Here is a 20,427-nt window from a genome sequence, read left to right on the forward strand (position 1 = left end):
TATTCTAAAGAATCTGTGCAGGCCAATACTGTAAACTAAACAATAATATATACAGTGGGGAGAACAAGTATTTAATAACCTGCAACATCTGCAATGTTTCCTACTTACAAAGCATGTATAGGTCGTTAATTTTTATCATAGGTACACTTCAACTGTGAGAGACGGAATCCAAAACAAAAATCCAGAAAATCACATTGTATGATTTTTAAGTAATTAATTAGCATTTTATTGCATGACATAAGTATTTGATCACCTACCAACCAGTAAGAATTCCGTCTCTCACAGACCTGTTAGTTTTTCTTTAAGAATCCCTCCTGTTCTCCACTCATTACCTGTATCTGTTTGAACTTGTTACCTGTATAAAAGACACCTGTCCACACACTCAAACAGACTCCAACCTCTCCACAATGGCCAAGACCAGTCAGCTGTGTAAGGACATCAGGGATAAAATTGTAGACCTGCACAAGGCTGGGATGGGCTACAGGACAATAGGCAAGCAGCTTGGTGAGAAGGCAACAACTGTTCAAGTTCAAGATGACGGACAATCACCCTTGTGGGGCATCAATGATCATGAGGAAGGTGAGGGATCAGCCCAGAACTACTCGGTAGGACCTGGCAAATGACCTGAAGAGAGCTGGGACCACAGTCTCAAAGAAAACCATTAGTAACACACTACGCTGTCATGGATTAAAATCCTGCAGCGCATGCAAGGTCCCCCTGCTCAAGCCAGCGCATGTCCAGGCCCGTCTGAAGTTTGCCAATGACCATCTGGATGATCCAGAGGAGGAATGGGAGAAGGTCATGTGGTCTGATGAGACAAAAATAGAGCTTTTTGGTCTAAACTCCACTCGCCATGTTTGGAGGAAGAAGAAGGATGAGTACAACCCCAAGAAAACCATCCCAACCGTGAAGCATGGAGGTGGAAACATCATTCTTCGGGGATGCTTTTCTGCAAAGGGGACAGGACGACTGCACCGTATTGAGGGGAGGATGGATGGGGCCATGTATCGCAAGATCTTGGCCAACAACCTCCTTCCCTCAGTAAGAGCATTGAAGATGGGTCGTGGCTGGGTCTTCCAGCATGACAACGACCCAAAACACACAGCCAGGGCAACTAAGGAGTGGCTCCGTAAGAAGCATCTCAAGGTCCTGGAGTGGCCTAGCCAGTCTCCAGATCTGAACCCAATAGAAAATCTTTGGAGGGAGCGGAAAGTCCGTATTGCCCAGCGACAGCCCCGAAACCTGAAGGATCTGGAAAAGGTCTGTATGGAGGAGTTGGACAATATCCCTGCAGCAGTGTGTACAAACCTGGTCAAGAACTACAGGAAATGTATGATCTCTGTAATTGCAAACAAAAGGTTTCTGTACAAAATATTAAGTTCTGCTTTTCTGATATCAAATTCTTATGTCATGCAATAAAATGCAAATTAATTACTTAAATCATACAATGTGATTCTGGATTTTTGTTTTAGATTCAGTCTCTCACAGTTGAAGTGTACCTATGATACAAATTACAGACCTCTACATGCTTTGTAAGTAGGAAAACCTGCAAAATTGGCAGTGTATCAAATACTTGTTCTCCCCAGTATGTATGTGTGTGTATGTATATATATTAGGTACACATATATAAAATGGGAGGGTCTAGTATCTAACCAAACAAGGAAGAAACAAGGAAACAACGGTGCAGTTAATCAAAAAACTGAAACTTTATGCAGAGGCCAGACACAAACAATGGCACTGTTCAGATTAGGGGTCTAGATCTGGATGTCATTGTGACTTGTCCGAAAAGGAACAAAAAAAATGCAACTTAAATTCAATATTGCAAAAGCTAAATATTTTAAATTCTTTCCCTAGTAAATGCAATAAACTCCATATTGCAAATATTGAAGTACTGTAGTATTTCTCTTTAGCCAGCCATCCTAACTGATATGCTCAACAGAAAAACAGAGCACATCCATTTGGATTTCAGGCTATTTTCTCCTAGCTTATAATGTTACTAAAGTGCTTCACACCAGAACTGTGAAATTCATTAGAGCTATAAAGTGAAATACATTTTTACATCTCATTCTTCAAACACAAAAAGTTTCAAAGCGGAACCCAGATGGATGGTCAATATTTCTTATATCAACAATTACGGTCAAATGTCTATTCAGAATCAGTATGTATTCACACAAAGAATTCACCTAGGCATAAGGCTAATGTAATAATCAATAGGCAAAAATATGAGGAAACTTTTAAGTCTTTAAAATAACAGGCAGAAACCAGCCCTGTGGGTTTATAGAGCTACTTTAGTAGTTTAGTTGGTTTAAATGTTGGTTTAAAAAGTTCAGCTACTTCTTAAGTTAACACCACTATTGAAATTACATAAAATACTGTTGAAGTGAAATGAAAAATTCCTCGTTTTCATCTATGAAACAGATTTAGTCAAAGTGTATAGTAAGTATTCACACGTATTCCTACAGGCTGTACAGATTTATAGATCATTTTATTTATTTCAATGTGGCTCATAAATTGATAAGTTACAACAATCACACAGAAGCTGGACGTCAGGTCACTTGCCAAAAGTTGCAAAAATATCTCTTTTACATCTTTTTCTATCATCAGAGAACGTTGCAGCATATTGCAGAGCAGTACTGTAGCTGAGGGGTCAAGCTCATATTGGAAACAGTTATGATAGAACACTGACTGAACTGGTGCCAAGAGGGAGAGTGTATACACAGATACATTTCATCGAGGACTTTGAGCCTCAAGGACCCTTATAGGTCTTCAACTGGTGGTCTACAGTGCAGTTACCATGGTAATGAAAGAGGCAGTCAGAGGGCATCCGTTCGTCCGACTGCGTGGTGTCCGTACATCCGTCCGTCTTCGCCGTCCGTTATTTTCTCTAATTCTGCTCGTTCCTCTGAGTGGCGACACTGTGTGGTAAAGTCGAGACTAAGCCTGGTTATTGAATCAATAACTGCATAGGCCTAACATGGCGCTACTGTAGCAGAAACAAAAAGGCTTGAAATGCATGAAGAAGTGTCTCTGCTCTGTTCATGTGGTAGAACATGGCAGAGATGAACACACTGAACATTTCTTTGGGGGGGATCTATGTCACCATCTTGTAATAAAATGAACTAAACATTAAAATGGATGACGCGATCGAGGGATGAAGGGAGGGGTGGAGTAAAGAAGAAGGTAGCATGGTGGGTTGGAGCGATAGAGAGCAATCCATCTAGGTCCATTCTTCCATTTTTCTAATAGTGTATTAGAACAACATGGCTAATGCAGCAATGTCTTTGTTGCCTTGAGTCTGCCACATTTCCATCCCTCTAGAACTCTCTAGTCATTGTTCTCTTCATCCTCCTCCTCCTCATCATCATCATCGTCGTCATCTTCACCGAAATGGTCCCGGGCGTCTAGCTCATCTTCGTCTTCATCAATCTGTGAGGAGAGGGTCACATTCTAACTAGGGCACAGGGAGTACAGGGACAGTAGGGCTAGCTGGTTAGGACGACAAGTTATGTCCTCATTCAACTACTACACAGGTAGAATGACTCATCACAGCTCTCCAGGAAACCAGCCTTACATGTCACAATGAAATATTAAATATTAGCATCATCTAAAACCTCACAACATCCAACTAACCTAACCATCTACCTCCACTAAAACAATAATAATAACATAAACCTTTGAACCTCTGAGGTGGAGGATCTTCCTCTGTAGTTTAAGAACACGGTCTAGGTCTACAATAGGAACAGATGGTTTCTCTTACCGTCTCTCCCAGGTCTCTGAGACGTTGCTTGAGGTTAAGGATCTTCTGGTCCTGGTCGGCCAGCAGCATGAGGAGGTCGTCCTGTTCCTTCTTGGACTCCTGCACCTCCTGCTGCAGCTTGGTCTTCTCCGTCTGCTCGATGGCCACCGTGCTCTGGGCCGACGCCAACTGCTGCTCCAGCCCCGCATGGCCCTCCCTCAGGCCCCGACACTCCTCCTGGAGGGGGAGAAGAGAACAAGGTGAGAGAGAGGTAGGACAGCTAACAAGGAAGGGCATGGCTTCAGCATGGCTGTCTGACCAAAAACATTAATAATTCAACTGCATCAGATGATGTTTGTTTTTCTTCACTAGCATTAGAGAGAGGAAGGGGATGCCACATACACGAAGGTCATACTTAAGATGTTGAATAATTGAGTGGTTTCACAACGTCTCAGCCCACATTTAGCTGGTAACAGTCAGGAGGCAGTTACTAATGGGCTGATATCACAGGCAGCCCAATTCTGATCTTTGTCGCACTAATTGATCTTTTGACCAATCAGATGAGCTCTGAAAAAGATCTGATGTGATTGGTCAAAAGACCAATTAGTGGAAAAAAGATCAGAATGGGTGTAAAGCAGCCCTGGAGTCAGGCTAACATGAGAAGTTTATTCAGCGTGGTGAAACTTGCAGAATGTTACAGATAGAAATGCAATGTAAGTATAGAACTGACATGTGATTATTATTATTTGACCATGCTGGTCATCATTTGAACATCTTGGCCATGTTCTGTTATAATCTCCACCCGGCACAGCCAGAAGAGGACTGGCCACCCCACATAACCTAGAGAGGAACCAGGCTTCGGCCTTTCTAGGGAGTTTTTCCTAGCCACCGTGCTTCTACACCTGCATTGCTTACTGTTTGGGGTTTTAGGCTGGGTTTCTATACAGCACTTTGAGATATCAGCTGATGTACGAAGGGCTATATAAATACATTTGATTTGACTTGACCCTCTAGTCTACAAAACAGACAATCAGGTTGTTCTATACCCCTCAAACTCAACTCTGGACCTTGAAGCCAGTTCCACTGCATTTGTTTCATTGTTCCCCTCTAATCAGGGGCTGATTTAGACCTGGGACACCAATTAATTATCAGGTAGAACAGAAAACCATCAGGTTCAGGATCTTGTAGGGTTAGAGTCGAGTACCCCTGTTCAATACATTTGTATCTGAACGCTGCTCACTTCTGAACAGACAGCAGCTACCTACAGAGATGTGAGGTTGTGACAGTGCAGTACCTTAAGTCTCTCTGCCTCTGTGGTCTGAGCAGCCAGCCTGCTCTCCAGTTCAGATACTGGAACTGTGTCTGCCGAGCTCTCTCTGCTGGAGGCCGGGGCCGAGGACTGAGAGAGAGGGAAGAGAGAGAGAGATATAGAGACTAGTTACCTCTCTGTACTAAGTGCAGTGGTCACAACATATACATGGGGGGGGGGTCTACAACAGTTGGAGTAAAGTGCGAAAGGCCATGTTTGTATGCAACAGCCTTAAGACAGTCTCAAGACACAGTGATGGCTGGTTCTGAGTACTCACCACTGCCTCAGCTCTCCTGATGAGCTCCAGTCTCTCTGTCTGCAGCTGGCTGATCTCTGCACACTGAGCCTGGACACGACTCCTCAACGACTCCACCTCCTGGTGGGAACAACCAGCAGTAACTCCGTCATCAGTATAATATCTCTATACTCAAGTCTGTTCTACACATGTTCTGTCTGTGATTGGGTCTTACCCCGAGAAGCTCTGTGTTGTCGGACCCTCCCGCTCCACCTTCTGCTGTCTGTGCTGCTGCTGCCGCCCCGCACCTCTACAAGACATCACAACCATTACAACTATTAGAACAGGAAGTGGTCAACGGCTGAGACATCCCATCTGAAATGATAAAGCAGCACTCGGGTATCATCAACCACCATTCAGATCTACTAACACACAAAAGATAATTAATCAGTCTGTCATTCTTCAGGTCCAGCTTGTCCGATTCCAGTAACATCCATGATACATGACATTTACACAGAACTCTTATCAACACAGGGAGGGATAACCTAAAGACATTTTTCTGATATGCGATTCATCCCCCCAAACACACCAGTGTGTTGATGAGTGAGTCCTTGTCGCTGAGCTGTGTGTGTTGTAGTGTGTGTTGTCTGCGGAGCTCCTCCACCTCCTCTCTGAGCTGGCTCAGCTCCTCTGAGTGGAGCCCGTTAACGTGAGCTCCCTCTCCCTGGCTGGAGGACAGACCCTGGCTGTCTTTACCTGGACACAACGCAGTCAGTCATTATCACATCTACAATCCTATTTAGAAATCAACAAGTGCAGTCGCAACAAGTCTGCATCAGTAATAAGTCTCAATTTCCACTACCATTATAGACTGTGTCAACTCCATATGAACAATTCCATGTGCCTAACCCCCCCAAATCATTAGCAATTTAGCCAAGCACAATGTTGCTCGCTTGTTTCCCAATGGATCGAGGCACGCTTTTTTTGCTGTGTCATACCAGGTTATCCTACAGTACCTAGTTTCAGCTTGAGGATGTTGTACTGGTCTTTGTGTTGCTGGATCTGGGACTGCTGCTGTGTGATCTGATTCTGCATCTGTTCACTGTTCAGAGACAGGGTGGAAACCTGCTCCCTCAGCTCCTGGATCTGGGTGTCCTGGTTGAGAGATGACAGACACTTTTTTAATGACAAGAGACATTGGCCAAAACACACAACTAGACCTTTTAGGGTAACGGGATCGGTCCGTTGAATATTGTATGAAATGGGTTGTGTGGTTGTGGCCCGGCGAGTGTACCTTACTGTAATAGTTTTCCATTAAAAATGGACAAAAATAGCTTTTTAGCAAAAAAAAAGAAAAGATTTCTCAAGCAAGAATTTAGCGAGGACTGTCTGGGAGTAGTCCGAGTGTGGTTTGGAAAACTGAAAACTAGCTGTTATTGGCAGAGAGGTTTGGAACTCTTTGTTATTGGTCTATTAAACAATATAAGTTACCGCCTGGTGATGTCACCAGGCAAGCCAAAACTACCGCCCATGCAAAGCTGCTGATTAGAAGGTCCTGTGCAGGGTGTATTTTTCAACCGGAAACTATTAGGAAATAACACTGATCAAATGTTCACACTTTTAGTGTTAGTTTTATCAGCTGTTGTAAAATATGATAAAACACAGGGGGAAAAATGCCTTTTAAACTGAGTGTAGAGGGTGTATATAAACTTGTGATGCTTGAAAGCATGGCGAGTTGGTTTCTGGTGTGTGTGTAGAAAGCCAGTATGAGGGTTTGCGGACAGGCTAGAATGAAAGGCGGCCGGTGTGTGGGACAGAAAATATATGTAGGGTTCAAAAAGTACTTGCACTCAAAACCATGACAAGGAATAACCCAAGGAGGGGTTATAGTATGATTCATTTAATCCATGCTCAAAAGAATACAAAAAGTTAAAGTGCTAATGAAAATGTAAAAAACAGGGCATACGTTTCAGCCTTCTGCTTAATAGTGTGAGGCCAGTTACCTGATCTCTGATGAGATCTTTGTACTGGATGACAATGCTGTCGTGTTGCTCCAGAGTCTTCTTCACCTCCTCCTCCTTCTTCTCCTCCTCGCTCGTCTTGTGGACCGCTTTCGTTATCACGCCTGTGGACGGACACACACACAACTAAGTGGTAAAACCAGCCAAGAGAAGAGCAAAGAAGACACCAACACAAACAGAGTTTTGATTTGTGGTTCTGGTTGTACTTGGCTTAGAGTCAAATCAAAGTTTATTGGTTGGGTACACAGATTTGAAGATGTTATCGCAGGTGCATCGAAATGGTTGTGGTTGTATTTTGGTTAGGTTATGGTATAATGGAGGTTACTTATGCCAACCTTCCAGTTCTTTGACCAGCTTGGTGAACTCGTGGTCGAACAGCATCTGTTCAGGGGAGGGGAAGACGGGCTGGGGCTTCTGTGCAGCGCGGGAGTACAGCTCGTGTTTAGTGACGAAGCCCAACTTCTCCACAAAGTTCTCCTTCCCAATGCGCTTCTCGATCAACTGCTTCAGCTTCTCTCTGGGGGAGGACAAGACAGGCAGGGTTAGCATTAAGGGAAGGAAAAGGGGGAAACCTAGTCAGTTGCACAACTGAACGCATTCAACAGACATGCGTCTTCCGCATTTAACCCAACCCCTCTGAATCTGGCAGCTCATAGTTCTTGTTCTCATTGTAGTGGCATCGCTGTGTGCTGTAACTGCTGGTGTAAAAAGGCTGTGTGTATGAGACAACCCGGGCTCGGAATTTTGAAGCTATTATAATATTGGTTCCAAGTTCAATCAAACAAGCATTTGAAAATAATTTTTGAACCTGGGCCTAGTATGAGAGGGTACGCGTTAATATTTGGGTAGAAGATGTCATACTTGATGTAGTTTTAACTGCGGTTATGAGAGGTATGAGAGAGAGTGGATGCATTAGTATGAGGGTTAGAACGTTCTACTTGGTGTAGTTATTATGAGGGTCGTAGTTAGATATAACTACACCAAGTAGTACAAGGGTTGCAGTTAGATGTCCTACTTGGTGTAGTTATTATGAGGGTTGTAGTTAGATGTCATACTTTGTGTAGTTCTCCAGAGAGTTGTCGTTGTAGTAGATGCAGATACCCAATAGGAGGGCACAAAGGCCCTGCACCAGCCTCTCATCCTCCCCCAGGTTCTCAGAGATCTGACCTGTCAGCTACAGGGCATCAGGGGTCAAGGGTCACAGCAACATAGGGGATTTAATGGCAACAAGGCCTTTCTCAAGAGAATTTTCAATTAAACAATGCACTGGTGCATACATTGGCATCCACTGTGTAGCGTTGATCTCTCTTATTCTCTTAGCAACACAAGACATAGGGCCTCAGGAACTTCCATGCAATAATGTATGCAATGTATACACTATCCTGTATGTGGGGAACGAACACAGAGAGGAGTTGGTTATAGGACAGACTGCACTAACAGGCTAACAGTAGATATTCCAGCCATCTGAGTAAAAGGAAGTGCAATAGAACAGTGATGTGGAGCTAGTTGGTTTGTTGAAGGAGGATACGAAGGGGACGTTCTCCTGGTTGTGCAGGAAGTGTGTGACAGCGATGGGACAGTTACTGATCCAGGTACACAGCAGCATGAGGAGACCGACCCGCGTCTGCACTTTACTGCCCTGTGGATGAGACGCGCGCACACACACACAAAGTCTTAAGAAACACACTCACAAATATAGCACCGTCACATCAGCATAGGGGTGAGTAAAAGGTATTGAACATGAACATTGTGTACAGAGCCTGATGATGGCCTGGGATCCAGAACTTCAACCCCTCAGCAAAACAAGACTCATGTAAGGTTTAGTCTAGTGCTGGACCACATCCTGGTCTCTGTGTCAGAACAGAACTCCTCCTCAACATGGAGAGTAAATTCATTTAGCTGGGTGCAATTCAAACGCCTGTCCCCCCACATTATAATGAGGGATGTCTTATTTTTCCTGTTCAAGACAACTTGTCATTGCATCTCCTTTTGTCCAATTAAATCAGTCTCCTGAATATCTCCGGACGACACGTTTGATTTAAACCAACCAAATAAACAGCATTTTAAGGGCGAACAAAATGAATTGATATTTCTAAACTATTCCCAACTAGGACATTTAAGGTTGAATAGGAACTTTATAATATAACTTGATGTCATGGAGACTGACATTAGGACAATTGTGTGCTGGTAGCTACAATAAAAATGCAATTTTGTTGGCACATGGTGAACTTTTGAATTGTATTTTTCCCTTTTGAGTTCTGTTGGGAAAAACAACATTGTATCTAGCAGTTACACAGGAAATACCATGTTATAAATGTTTCAAGAGTACCACGTTAGTGACTTCAATGCAGACCGTTAGTAATTAATAAAGCTATTCAGATACAACAAAAGGAACTACATCTAAATATGAACATTATTAATAAACCAGGGTTAGCTTAGGTCAAACATGCAGTGAATTTTATAGGATGACCAGAGTTAGTTCAGATCCTGTTAAAAACAACCTTTTCAGGAGCCTTAAGTGTTCAACAATATGCTGTTACTGTAGCAACGGCCTTGGTTACCATCACTACCTGCACCACAAAAGGATGATGAAACTCCTCTGCAGCTTAGCTAAGCAGGTGATACAACAGGACTGATGAAAATGTTACTGCATGGAAGGAATATAATAGCATATTGGCACATTCGTCATCCTCTACACAATCCACAAGAGCCCAAATCTAACTATTTAGGCATTCACATACAAAAATAACTAAGATATCAAGCTGAGGCACGGCTGCTAAATGTAGCGGACAACACATGCAAAGCTAAAGCCTCTGTGTAGTGAGACTTTAGGAGTGGCGACCACAAAGAGAAACGGATGATAATAAAGTGGCTTTACAGTATCCATGCATGGTCATGGGAATAAGAAGAAAGGCTGCTGGCGTAATGATATGCAGTGAGTGATGGGCACTATTGAGTTACCACACCTAAACTGCATAGTTCAGGCATGTTTGTGTGCCAAAAGGCACCATATTCCCTATACAGTGCACTACTTTTGACCAGAGCCCTGGGCTGTGTACTATAAAAGGAAAAGCGTGCCATTTGGGAGGCAATGCAGACCTCTCCTGTTTTGAGGGCGATGAAGGGTGTGAGAAAGGAAAGAGGGTTCATTCCAAATGGAGGTCAGTAAGTGACAATAAATAGTAAAGATGACAAGGCATACTATCAAACCATAAGGAAATCACCTTTTCAGATTTAGCCTCCAATGGGGACGTAATGCAAAAAACACCAAATGTTTGAGAAAGGGGGGCAGGAGGAGAAAAAAAGGGGGAACACAAACAATCACAATAGTTAATTGGAGAATCTTTGGCCCCAGGTGAAACGGTACGTTTTATAACGGATAATGCTGCCACCTAGAGTACAGGAGGAAAAATAGCAGTGGTGAAAATAATAATGCCAGTAACCCCTCTCACAAGAGATCAATAGCGGAACAGACAGAGTACCACAGTGGTTGCTGCATCCTTCCAGGACAGTCAAGTCCCCATAGAACGGACACAGCAAGGGGGTCAAGGGTCAAAGCATGGGATTATGGGAGTTGGGGGGGGTCAGTACCAGTATAGAACTCGACAAACACGGGTGAGATAGGCAAACAGAGGGCTTTAGGCACGAAAACAAAACAGGGAAGCCAAAACGTAACCCCCAACGTAAGGAGCATATAGGAGGATCCTGCTGATGCCAAAGCAAAACCATGACAGACAGGTGCTGCCCACACCCCAGATACTCACCCTCCGGTTGATCTTATCCCCCTGCAAAACCACAACAACCTTACGTGACACTTGGCAACTTCAAACACAAGCAACAGGTTGACTGTCTGAGAACCACTCCCCACTACTGTGGTCGGAGCCCAAATGACAGCCTATTCAAAGGTAGTGTACTGTAAAGGGAATAGGGTGCCATTTGGGAGCCATAACATGACAAAGGTGACCTGAAAACCTGGAGTGACAAATTATCAACTATTTGAATCTAAGGCAATACTTTCAACCCAGACAGAGACACCTTTCAACCCAGACAGAGACACCTTTCAACCCAGACAGAGACACCTTTCAAACCAGACAGAGACACCTTTCAAACCAGACAGAGACACCTTTCAAACCAGACAGAGACACCTTTCAACCCAGACAGAGACACCTTTCAACCCAGACAGAGACACCTTTCAAACCAGACAGAGACACCTTTCAACCCAGACAGAGACACCTTTCAAACCACCCTCTCTGTTGCTTATGTTTCACTAATAAGACGTTCAAAACGGCACTTTCAGTTTTCAAACTAATATTTCAGCTACAACTCTCCCGCTATGGTGCTAACCCTTTGGTCCAGTCTCCCCCCACGTAGCATGTTAGCCTGTCTGTCTGTGTGGTGTACCTGTGAGAGGATGTTGGTGCACTGCTGCAGCAGGGAAACGGGGGGCTTGCCCAGGCTGGTGGCCAGCTGCACCCGGAGGAGCTGCTCTTTCTGGGTCAGGTTGTCCTGCAGGGCGTGGGCCAGGGCCACTGCAGCACACCAGTTAGACAGGGAGTCAGCCGAGAACAGGCCCCCGCACAGCAGCTGGCCCGCCGAGATGGAGTTGGCTGAGGAGGGAGAGAGCCGGAGGGAGGGGGAATAAAGCAATAGATATATGTAGATTTATGCCTCAGTTCCACTATATTTTTCCCACTAGAGAATAATAAGCAAATAACCTACAGTATATTAGTCACAAGTAACATTTTATTACATGCAATCTACAGTTGTACAGTGTGGTCATAACCTTGTAATAACAACACATTCAGTATGGAGGTTCAGTGTAACTGAACTGACCGTCGATGGTGGAGGGCAGTAGGGTGGCTACGATCTCCCCCTGGCCCTTCTGGTTCTTGTAGAGAAAACACTGGAAGCAGTAGAGAACGGCACAGCGCAGCACGAACGGCTGCCTCTCATTGACCATGGACATCAGCAGCACCACTATGGCAGGTCTGGAATCAGGGGATAAGGGTTTTTAGAGATTACCTTCACTCGGTGGCTGTGCTATAACTGATTACAGTCCTCTGTCTGGGGGAACTCACCTTGGGGGGTTGGAGGGAGCGTTGACAGATGCAAAGTAGTCCTGGTTGATCTGTGAGCCGCGGATCACCTCCGATACAGTGTTGATGGTCTGAGAGGAGAAAGAAAGAGTGACATAGTGGTACAAACACAAAGCACGCATCAGTATGAACAACAGTAACCACTGATCTAACACAATAAGTAGAAAGAAAAGAAAGGCTTTTTGGTCCACTCCAACAGTCTTCTACGTTACCTCAGTGAGTATGTCAGCAGGCACGCCAGTGGCCATGAGGATGGTGCAGAGCTGCTGCAGCAGGCCACACTGGTACATTGACTTCTGACAACTACTGGTGGCTCCAGGAGAGTTGACCGGGGAGACCATGACTCGCACCAACTGGACCAGAGAAGAGATGGAGAGATGAGACACCGTGCTACGGTGAACATACTCTACACCACAACCAATCCTGGCCATGCGTGGCACAGTGAACTGCACAGACCCTAATAGTTGAGCATAACAGACCATCACACTGCTCTGTCAACTGCTCAGGGCTCAAAACTCCCATTCTCCCTGAATTAAATGTAACATCAGGACTGTGGTGTGTCCTACCTGCAGCATGAGGTGGAGGTTGGTGACCTTTTGGGCGGACCAGCCAGAGTTGTCATCTCCCACCTCGAACCAGGGCTTCATCCTCTGGATGTAGGAGCCCTCCTTGAAGAAGTTCTGGTTGGAGCTGTTGTTCTTCAGCAGGTTGACGAGCAGCAGGAGACAGTCCTCCACTACGATACCTGGACAGAGACAAGATGGAGGGTGGATTTCTGTCAAGAAATGTGTGAAGATTGTTGATTTTATCGCTTAAAATTGTATTTATTAAGAAATGGATTCATTGCCAATTTTCTAGAGTGCAAGTATGGAGAGTGGATGTTGACCAGTGTGAGTGAACTGAAATGTCATTTTAAATCAAATGTAATTTATTTAGAAATGGATTCATTGATTGCCAATTAGCTTGAGTGTATATATGGCACGACTCCTCCATTCGACTTCACCTCCATCACTGCTGCCCTCCTCTGTTATGATATCTAGGAGACGCTCGAAAGCGTTCTCAAACGCCACGATCTTCTGGATGGCTGCATTGCCTTTGGTCAGCTGCTGCAGCAACAGGAGACCCTGAGGGAATACGATCAAAGTAGCTCTGATGTAGTGATCATATATCCAGAGAAACAGAAACAACAAGCCCAGGTATAAGACCAGCTAGTATGATTTTGGGAGGGTTTCCCAGAAACAAGACGCGCTTTTTTTAGTCGAAGACTTTATCCGTGTCTGGGAAACCGGCCCAATGTCTTGTCTCAGCAGAAAGATAAGCTAGCAGATTGTAGCTTGTTCCAGTGGCTTTACGGTCTTACTCCTAAAGACCATCTGAAGCAGCAGTCAGTAGGAGTAGTACTCACATCATTACGGATGACTTCTCTGGAGTCAGCTAATAGGTCCATCAGTCTAGAAACACCTGCAGGGGAGAGAGACGGACCATTAACAAAATACAACTCAGAGACCAGCCAGGCAAATCAGTCAGAAAATAACTCTAATTAGCATACTTGACCATTAGTAGTCATATACTCTAGGGAAGAAAATAGACAATGTGGGCTGATGTCAGACAATTCAGCAGCAGCTGATTCCAGGTCATTTGTTAGAGGACTCACCCATAGGGCTGACCAGGATGACACCCTGGACCTGGTTACACTGGTTCTTCAACAGAGCGGTGAGCAGCTTCACTCCTGGCCACCGCACGTGGAAGTCAAACTCCTAAAACAGGCAGGAAGTCAGTGTCACAGGCAGGGAATCAGTGTCACAGGCATGGTGGGAAATCAACCACACCCTTGTAATCCTGTATATAAGCAGTGCAGATTTGAGGCTTATGCTTATATTCTTAAATCTGAAACCAGCTGGTCTGAAAACCACCACGCACAATGGGTCTCCAGGTCTGGTTAACACTGAGACCATGGGTTAGAGGCTACTATCTTTCATAAAAGACACAACGTAGATGTTTGGGTCTCTGGTCTGTTTACCTCTAACAGAGTCAGTAGTAGTGTCACGTTCTCAGAGTCGCCGAGGAACTTGTCAGTGAACAGGACTCCCAGGTCTTCGTCCTGCTTCTGGGCGTTCTCATCTGAAAAGGTCAAAGGTCACAAGGTTTAAAGACCTCTGGGTGTGCCATGTTAGGCAGGTAGTTGCCCCGAGACATGGCTACTATACATAGGCAAGGCTGGAGGGAGTCATAGAATAATGCTTGTTCACAGACATCAATCTCACCTAGGCACCATACCAATGTTTTGATCTAAAAAAATCACTTGAGCCAGAGTATGAATTGATCTTTATTAAGGACTGATTTGTGAATCTGTGCAGTACCTAGTTCAGACAGACCCTCATGAATAGGACCAGGAGTTTGTCCTCCTGACCATTGTGACCTGGCAGGAAAAACTCCTGGTCCTTAGCCTACTCATGAACAGGCTTCAGAGAAAGACAGACAGGGGGAGAGATGGAGGGGGCAATTGGGATAAGGGTGTTGATGGTCGGGGGTTGAGGTAGGCTAGCACCAGAGGTAGGTAGGCAGGAGGGGGGAGGTGTTAGGGCACGGTGAATTGGTTCACATCCAGTCTAAAAGCACAAAAGTACTGGAGCATCGTATTATAGACAACACACTCAATTATCTAGGGTTCTAGGCTAAATATAATATTTCACATCAAGAACAACCAGCTGAGATGTTCTGTAATACTAGAATAACCTCACCACAGTGAACATGGTTTCAAATGTACAACTGTGAGGAAGAGGATGCTTTTGGAATCTAACATTCCTCTTTTGGAATCAAAACGTCTTCATCCCAACATCCCGTGCAGAGTGATTTGCGTTTGACTAGATATGCTAAGAGCAATGGGAAGAGAAACACTGCAGGACAGGAGAGAGGCTGAGGTAGGAGTGGTATTAGTGACATGTTATTACCACCCAGTCATTACTATATTAAACCATACTTCCCAGTCCAACACATTTTAGTGAGGTTAGTTCAGTTGACTAGTAACCACACCATGAGGGCTAGTTAGTCTACAGTGCTAGTACTGACCAGACACAGGCACGTTCTTATGCTTCCCTGAGACAGGGATAGGGGGTGCGACCGCCATGTCTGTAAGAAGGGGGGAGTGGAAGAGATTGAAGCCCCATCCAAGTCAGATGATTCGACTCATACACAATACATAAATATATCCCTAGTGTTTGTTAATGGGTTCTGCCAAAGCACTGCATTTCAGACTAACAACCTACTGTGCACCACAGGAGAGCTAGAAATCAAAACAACCCGCGGAGAAGAACGATGCATATCATTTACAAGAAGCGTCGCTAGTGGTTGGGGGGGACGTCATGCACAAACAAGAGTTTTACCTTCAGATTCGTCTGTAGAGTTATAACATGAAAGAGAAGAGAGAGATGACAATCTTTACATACATAGCAATTAACATCGAGAGAGAGAGAAATGGGGCGAGTGTGGAAGAGGGCGACAGGGTCCATTTTGATTTAAAGTCCAATTAATTGGCAGTAATTTAACTCAATTACACATGCTATTGTTACTAGGACAGGGCTTGCTTGTTGTCATTCAAAAGCATTTTTCCCAAAAAGGAAGATTGTTTTTAACTGCATGTTCAAAAACAGAGGCTCCGCTCTATAACAAAATACTAAATTATTGACAGTTCTGGGGCCTGTTCACAACCCTCTGTGGAAGAGGACTAGGTTTTTAACACCTAAACACCTTGTTCCTCCTCTTCATCGTTGCAGATGATATTATAGAGTGTGTCCAAAGCGTAGCCAAGGATTTCAGAGTCCGACCTGCAGAAAACGGGAGGGGTAGGATATCAACACAACAAGCACTGCTTTCGTCCCCTAAGTCCCTGAAATATTAAGTACTCTTAGCAACGACCGAGCACCATGCAAAATGCTCGCCTTAAATCACCCCACCACACTATTACAATGTGCTAGAGAGCAGCGGAGGGCAAGGGATCAGTATAAAGCTCTTAATCATAAAACCACACACACAAACATACCTGTCAGTTTGCAGTATGTGAACCAGGTGGTCCATAGCCTGAGTGCCAACTTCCAAGCGATATTTCTACAAATCAAAACCAACAGTCAAGTCAGGAGAACAGTAAGTGATTGTTTCCCCCTAGGCAGCCCTTGGATCAGAGAGGATGTGACTTTTTGCTTTAACTGGAAGCTATGCCTGTTTTGCCCCCGTGCTCACCCTAACTGTTGATATGCCGCCCGTGTCTGCATGAACAATACACGTTTTAGCTCCACACATGACCTTAGGCATAAGTATAATACATTCTGAAAGCAGAGTTAAATAACAGAACAGTGGTTTGCTTTGTGACATCTCTGATCTGATAAGACAAACCTGTGTGATTAGTTACCCCTCAACGTTGAGTAGAACCTACTGGGCCAAACAGAGCTAATGCAATTCAACAACTCCCAGCTCTAGCTGGTCTGTTTCTCCGGCTAGCGTTGTTTTTCCCTGGTCTGTGTGTGACCCCATACCCCTAAACCCCTTATTCATGCCTGATAAACTCATTACTCATGGTTGACGAGGCAGCTAGTGGCCAGTCAGTCAGTTATGGCCGAGATGTCTCTAGACCTTTAATACAGTAGAGAGTAGGGACTGAGGGAATGAGTCAGGTTTTCAGCAAGGCTGCATGTCAATAATTGCCTTCTTTTCCTCAACATTGCTTTTTCTGGACCAGTGAACACAAGGAGCCAACCAATAGGTACCCTCCTTATTCATTGGTTGCACATTTCGTCACAATACTGTTTGGAACGTTCATTTTAAATTTGATGAAATAGTCATTAGCCCCCGTTCAGAAAGACTACCATCTGTCAGACATCAATAGGCTGCGGCATCTGTAGAATGTTGATAACAATGGCAACGATGCGACCAAGTGACAGAGGTGCAACCCATGAATTCCTACATTACCTTCCCCAGTCTTTCTTTCCTGATCAGTGTATGGAGGAAAGGTGGCGAAATAATGAGGTGATTTAAGAGGATTGAGACAGGGCCCACCCCAGACTGTTTAGATAGAGCCTGAGGATGAGTACACAGAGTGGGGGTGATAAGGGGATGTGTCCCTGCTCACAAGATAACGAACATCAAAAGAGAACTCTAGCGATGTTCACTTAAAACAATGCACAGGAGAAAAGCTCATATTTAGATAAGGCCTAGGCTCATCATAAACGGTCTCTGCAGCCTCAATGCTTTAACATGTATTTATCAATAATGACTAACAATTGACAGTGTAACAATGGTACAATCATGACAGAACAATAGTGCATCAGTGTAACTATAGAGATTAGCCTAATGCAATTGTCTCCTACCTTTGAGAGCGATTTAAGGGCTCGGACAGCGTCCCTGCGGTCCTCCAGGAGTGTGGAGGAGGCCACACGGTCACACAGCTTATGGATCTGTGGTTCAATCAAAATAATTCATGGTTAATAAAACATGTTAAGGGAAAGGATCTACAGCTGCACCATGGAGAGCATCCTGACTGGTTGCATCACCGCTTGGTATGGCAACAGCTCAGCCTCCGACCGCAAGGCACTACAGAGGGTAGTGCGAATGGCCCAGTACATCACTGGGGCCAAGCTTCCTGCCCTCCAGGACCTCTATACCAGGCAGTGTCAGAGGAAGGCCCTAAAAATTGTCAAAGACTCCAGCCACCCTAGTCAGACTGTTCTCTCTGCTACTGCATGGCAAGCGGTACCGGAGCACCAAGTCTAGGTCCAAGAGGCTTCTAAACAGCTTCTACCTCCCAAGCCATAAGACTCCTGAACATAGAGTCAAATGGCTACCCAGACTATTTGCACCCCCCCGAGTCAATGTGCAGGGGTACAAGGTAATTAAGGTAGATATGTACATATACCTAGGAATAAAGAGACTAGGTAATAGGATAGCAATGTGTGTGAGGAGTCAAAAAAGTTAGTGCAAAAAGGGTCAATGCAGATAGTCCGGGAATCTATTGGGTTAACTATTTAGAAGTCTTATGGCTTGAGGGTAGAAGCTGGTCAGGGTCCTGTTGGTTCCAGACTTGGTGCATCGGCACCGCTTGCCGTGCGGTAGAACAGTCTATGACTTAGGTGGCTGGAGTGGAGTCTGACCATTTTTAGGGCCTTCCTGTGACACCGCCTGGTATAGAGGTCCTGGATGGTAGGGAGCTCGGCCCCAGTGATTTACTGGGCTGTACGCACTACCCTCTGTAGCGCCTTGCGGTCAGATGCCAAGCAGTTGCCATACCAGGCGGTGAGGCAGCCAGTCAAGATGCTCTCAATGGTGCAACTTTGAGCATGAGGGCCCATGCCAAATCTTATCAGCTTCCTGAGGGCGAAGAGGCATTGTTGTTCCATCATGACTGTTGGTGTGTTTGGACCATGATAGATCCTTACTGATGTGGACTCCGACGAACTTTAAGCTCTTGACCCACTCCACCTCAGCCCTGTTGATGTGAACTGGGCGTGTGTTCGGGCCCTCCATTTCCTGTAGTCCACGATCAGCTCCTTTGTCTTGCTCACGTTGAGGGCGAGGTTGTGGTCCTAGCACCACACTGCGGGTCTTTGACCTCCTCCCTATAGGCTGTCTCATGCACTGTTGGCATGTCTCCCTCCCTCCTTCTCTACTGCACCTGTTGTTTCAACCTCAATGCTCGGCTATGAAAAGCCAACTGGCATTTACTCATGAGGTGCTGACCTGTTGGACCCTCTACAACCACTGTGATTATTATTTGACCCTGCTGGTCATCTATGAACATCTTGAAGAACAATCTGGTCTTATGGCCATGTGCTCTTATAATCTCCACCCCTCAGAGCTTAATACCTCAAGGTTTCTACCTAGGTTCCTGCCTTTTTATGGAGTTTTTCCTAGCCACCATGCTTCTACATCTGCATTGCTTGCTCTTTGTGGGGTTTTAGGCTGGGTATCTGTATAAGCACTGAAATCTGCTGATGTAAAAAGGGCTTTATAAATAAATTGTATTGATTGATTACAGAGATTTATATCTATTACTAATTGATATGAACCATTCAGATTGAAATGCCTTCTTTTGATAGCAGCCTGAGATATGTCACACACATTCTCTTGTTTGGCACAGGTGAAGGGACTTAAATATATCAAGGTCACGCAGCCCCTCCCATTCTGTCATCACGAAAGGAATGCCAGCAGAGATCCATTCACAACCAATGGATTCACGTGGAATTTGGCTATGTTTTTGGTTTGTGAACTGCAATCCAAGTAGCCATTTAGTCTCTCCCAGATGACAGTAAACAGTTGGATGTATGTAAACTATCACATACGAAGACATCTGCTCATTTAGTGGCAGCGGGTCATGTCAAGCTTTTTCTTCCCAAAAAACGCTGATCGCTCAAGAATATGAGCAGGCTACACACGTTCAATTGTTGTCCTGTGCCAATTGGGCTCACCAGCTTAGCTAGCTAGCTCTGCAGAAATGTTTGCGTCAATCACTGTATTGATTGACACATTATGTCTGTGCTCGTGAGGCTGGTTGTATAGTGCACTGTTACAAGGCCTACACCGGTCTTTCAGCCTGGAAAACGTGAAAGTGAACTAATTTGCCTGTCTAGCAACTATTAACTACACACACTTATCCTAAGATTCGGTCCACCAGGTTGTGTGTGTGACATTAGCTAACTTGTTAGGCTAACACGCTAGACGAGTTTCGTTTCTCACCGTCTCTGCTCCAGTCGGCTGTGGCCCCGCGGGTTGTCCACCCATCACTCCCCTGAAAAAATTCATTGTCATCGACGTCCTCTTGGAAATTTGTTCGCAATTCCAACGGTCTAAAAGAAACGTTGAAAGGGTTTCTGCCGTGATGGGCCTTGTGTAATAATGTAAACGAGTCTAAATGTTGATTTTTACACTGTACACAACCTCCTGGACCGACCCCGGAACTTGAGTGACATTTAGCCAATGCGCAAGCGCCGAGACGTGGCGCTACGTGGCTGATCAGAGGACAACTGCCTAATTTTTTAAAGGGG

General features: G+C 44.9%; 1 protein-coding gene across 6 annotated transcripts; it reads right to left on the reverse strand.

Annotated features, from left to right (window-relative positions):
• Positions 1-1,682: 1,682 nt before the first annotated feature.
• uso1 (USO1 vesicle transport factor) lies at positions 1,683-20,373 on the reverse strand. Of its 6 annotated transcripts, XM_042316817.1 has the most exons (27): positions 20,120-20,373; positions 17,758-17,844; positions 16,437-16,501; positions 16,145-16,221; positions 15,781-15,792; positions 15,467-15,526; positions 14,418-14,518; positions 14,052-14,154; positions 13,803-13,858; positions 13,401-13,521; positions 12,964-13,142; positions 12,610-12,750; positions 12,380-12,468; positions 12,135-12,289; positions 11,703-11,908; positions 11,066-11,086; positions 8,830-8,940; positions 8,357-8,475; positions 7,637-7,818; positions 7,284-7,405; positions 6,297-6,435; positions 5,870-6,036; positions 5,516-5,590; positions 5,323-5,421; positions 5,031-5,135; positions 3,758-3,973; positions 1,683-3,426 (listed from the first exon to the last, which is right to left on the reverse strand). In XM_042316817.1, the coding sequence occupies exons 1-27, from the start codon at positions 20,189-20,191 to the stop codon at positions 3,325-3,327; spliced, it is 2,982 nt and encodes a 993-aa protein (XP_042172751.1). In that variant the 5' UTR covers positions 20,192-20,373; the 3' UTR covers positions 1,683-3,324. The 6 variants fall into 6 exon arrangements, with proteins under 6 accessions (XP_042172751.1, XP_042172752.1, XP_042172754.1 ...); XM_042316818.1 differs by lacking the exon at positions 15,781-15,792; XM_042316820.1 differs by lacking the exon at positions 15,467-15,526.
• Positions 20,374-20,427: the final 54 nt, after the last annotated feature.

This window comes from Oncorhynchus tshawytscha, unplaced genomic scaffold (genome assembly GCF_018296145.1).
Source record: "Oncorhynchus tshawytscha isolate Ot180627B unplaced genomic scaffold, Otsh_v2.0 Un_contig_6829_pilon_pilon, whole genome shotgun sequence".
NCBI lineage: Eukaryota > Metazoa > Chordata > Actinopteri > Salmoniformes > Salmonidae > Oncorhynchus > Oncorhynchus tshawytscha.

Excerpts from the sequence above, each read along its gene's own strand:
- uso1 (XM_042316817.1), bottom strand. The coding sequence starts at position 20,191 with ATGACAATGAATTTTTTCAGGGGAGTGATGGGTGGACAACCCGCGGGG. Across the intron at positions 11,909-12,134 it reads ACTGCCCTCCACCATCGACG|CCAACTCCATCTCGGCGGGC; the intron begins GTCAGTTCAGTT and ends CTCCCTCCTCAG. Across the intron at positions 7,406-7,636 it reads GCTGGTCAAAGAACTGGAAG|GCGTGATAACGAAAGCGGTC; the intron begins GTTGGCATAAGT and ends GTCCGTCCACAG.